The 3522-nt window shown below is 32.2% G+C and overlaps 1 protein-coding gene across 1 annotated transcript; it reads right to left on the minus strand.

The window, feature by feature from the left end:
• Nucleotides 1-235: 235 nt before the first annotated feature.
• LOC143067888 (sex peptide receptor-like) lies at nucleotides 236-2868 on the minus strand. The gene has a single exon (XM_076241494.1). It carries the CDS (start codon nucleotides 1616-1618, stop codon nucleotides 476-478), a length of 1143 nt encoding a protein of 380 aa, XP_076097609.1. The 5' UTR covers nucleotides 1619-2868; the 3' UTR covers nucleotides 236-475.
• Between the last annotated feature and the right edge of the window lie 654 nt (nucleotides 2869-3522).

Below are 3522 nucleotides of genomic sequence, written 5' to 3' on the forward strand. Positions count from 1 at the left end.
CTTATGTGGAATGGAAAATGGTTGGTTAAACCTGGTTTTAAAACTAGCTTAACCTCTCACCTGTAAGACAGTCATATGAAATTCCATTAAACTGACAACGATGTGTGAACAAAACAAACAGACATGCATAATAGGTAATAGTTCTTAAAGTCACGTCAGGTCAGTTCATTTTCAACTCTTTCAGTGTATCATTAATTTTTTCTTACATACTTGAACCTAAACAAATAACAAAGAGTAATAATTAAGTATTTTTACTATAATTCATAATACATATTTTGAAAAAAAATATTAATCATACCTGGTCTTGTATCAATAATGTCCAGTTTCTTATCAATAATAATATCACATTTACACTATAACTTTAAATATATGTTTGCCTATATTCTTGCTTTAATGAATGTAAAATCTATGATAGTATAAAACTGAACCATTTTCTATGAAAGCATTGTAATTAAAACCGTTTATTTGACAGTGCTCAAATATTATTTGCCGTAAGTTCGTAATGATGAGTTGAGTTATTTCCTAAGTTTCCATTCTTCTTCCTTGAATTACAACATCCGAAACAGAGTTCATATAACGTTTGCTTAAATTCTGCACTCATACTACAGTAAATAAAAAAGTTCATCGGATATGAAAAAATGATGACAAGGTTAGCAATGATTTGCATGCTGTTTAATGTATTCACATCGAACACTTCTACATTAGTAATGTAAGGCGACACGTAAAAGCTCAATATTATACCGCTTGGAAGCTCTACGAGCAGAGTAACAGCAGCCATAAACACTATCATTATAGTCACTCGTGTGTTCTCTTTGACAGCAGATATGCTGCTTTCCGACTTATTGTGTAGACGCATCTTCTTATTAACAACATCCTGTAATCCGTGGACAATTCTAACATTCAGAACAATCAGCACAATGCAAGGCACAAATTGAATCAAAACAATACGTATCATCATATAGACTCCCATGTAAGTATCCGGGTCTAGCCATTCTTTGTAACCACGGTCACATGTCGTTGCACTTGAGTTTCGTGTGGGGTCGAAATAGTCAAACTGATAGTAATCGATCACAAAGGCTCGTACTAGATGTGTTAAACAGGCAATGACATATGTGATAGCGATAGATATCGTTGTATTCCGAAGCGTACATAATTCACGAGCTACAAAAGGATGACATACATACAAGTATCTCTGTGCAGTTAGAAGTACCGTCAGCCATATTGAAGCAGTGTGAGTGATTGTTGGTAGGTAGATAGAAATCCAGTCCACCGGTTCACATAAAACATAATCGACATAGTAATGATGTAAGGCATACTGGTAGAAATAAAATGGTGCAGGCAATAACAATGTTAAAGTGTCAGAAATGGCAACACTTACCAAACCTGCTTGACTCGCTCCATAGGTCTGCTGTCTTCTCAACACTAGTATAACTATCACATTTGCAATCAAAACGACGATTGCCAAAATTGGCACAACGTATCCATTCACAATAACCAAATACCCTTTTAGGTCTGGAAGGACATGGAGCCCCGAGGAAACGTTGGAACTTAAATTCATAGTTGTGTTAATCATGTCTAGTTGCTGTGCTGTCTGGTTAGCCTCCGTGTTATGTCTCATGATCAAACATCATTTCAGAGAAGGAAACTTCCGTTATTTATGTTTTATAATCTTTCAGAAAATGTATGTAGAAGTTCCTAGAGTAAATGGAAATATCTTTCTTTAATCTTTGAAAAATACTTTCGAGTTTCTTTTTAAAGGCACTTTTTAGTTTGCTGTAGAAAAGTATGATCCATTATAGTAATTCTCCGTGTGATAACAGATTAAGATAAGTTACTAGCCATCTATACGTCTTCTCTTATCTGATAGTTATGAATTATTTTCCACGTATTTATATTGCTCGCGAAAAAGAAACCTTGTTCGATTGTAATTATTTCCGATACCTTGATTTTCATCAATGTTCTTATAAAAGATGTCTATTTGATATTGATTGCAACACAGAGTGGTGGAATAAAATATGATCAGCGATGATTGGACGTTACCTCTAATTGGCAAACCTCATCCATAGAAAGTCGTTTTTCTATTATTTTCGTGAAACATAAGATTCAAAAGTATCCAATGAGCTAATCACATTTATATGTAAACATAGTTCTTTAGTAGCTTTCTACTGTTGCGTTCTATCGTTCTGTAAACATATGTTGAGAGATGCACGCTTCAAATTTTGTAAATCGCGAGTATTTTATTGTCATAAATGAAGCACTGGCATGCTTGTTCTCTATTTACGGGTAATTTCTGAAGCAACGTCAAATTAATGACCATCTAAGCGATACAATGAGATCAATCAGCGACTTCTTTAAATGTTATAAATCGAGTTATATTCCTGTGAAAGCGTAATCGAAATGCCTATCCATAAGAAGCATTGTTACAACTGTTCAATCAAAATTCGTGTTCCCAGTAGAGATATTTAATGTCATTCTGATTAAGTATGGGATGTCCTTCAATATGGTAAATATTGCGTTCAGTCATTTTCGTTTCGTTGATTTCGATTAAAAATTACTCATTTAATACTGCAATTTAAACTATACTTCTTAAACTCACGCACATAAAATTCCTACTAAAGCCATTAACTTTCCAGACAACTTGTCTTAAAATTCATCTCTTGTAATGCGTTTTGTCCGATATGTCGTAAATAAGATATTTCATTGTTGAAGGTTGGAAACCTTGTTTAAATGTGTTTCACAAAACGAATGAGCTATTCGCCTTTTTACTACTTCTCCATTACATGCCCAACTACTGATTTAGACTATAATGTTCAAATAGGCACGTTCAGTCAGAGAGAAATGGTTTGTATGAACTAACAAGTCGAACGCGAAATCAATTTAGTAATAACGTATGCATTAAACGAAATCCATAATTTCTGAATATTGTTGACAGTGTAAATCAATTTATGGTGAACTTTAAAATTAATAATCAGTGTTTCAATATTCTTTATCAAATTGCTGCACTATACATTTCTATTCTACTTTAATTAATACGAAATATAGAAAGTTTGCTTTTTTAAGCGACAATTATAACCATTCAGAAGTACTTATTGAATGTGACATATATAAACAGTACTTAGTAGTTATAATTTAGTAGTTATAATTTATTAGTTATAATTTACTATATTTACTTCTACTGTTTACTTTGTATTTGTCTTTTTCTTTACTTTATTTATTTGACCAAATTTTTTCAATTCTTTATTTTTTTTTTTGTAATTTTTATAGTATAGGTATGGTGCTTGCTGCTCATGATTTTTTTCTTTTTCTTTGTCGTATAAAATTAAATTAAACCCTTGTACTTGGCAGCTTAAAGGGATATACCTAGGGTACAAGAGATAACCCTTACCAAATTAATGTATTAAAAGATATGTGCGTCTTTACCTACCCTTACAATGGAGTAGATAATAAAAAAAAATTAAACGAAACAAAAATTCTAGGGTTATAAGTACCTTAACACTAATGTAAAACACTTATTTCTTCTTA

The sequence above is a fragment of the Mytilus galloprovincialis genome, chromosome 3 (genome assembly GCF_965363235.1).
Source record: "Mytilus galloprovincialis chromosome 3, xbMytGall1.hap1.1, whole genome shotgun sequence".
Classification (NCBI taxonomy): Eukaryota; Metazoa; Mollusca; class Bivalvia; order Mytilida; family Mytilidae; genus Mytilus; species Mytilus galloprovincialis.

Excerpts from the sequence above, each read along its gene's own strand:
- LOC143067888 (XM_076241494.1), bottom strand. The coding sequence starts at position 1,618 with ATGAGACATAACACGGAGGCTAACCAGACAGCACAGCAACTAGACATG.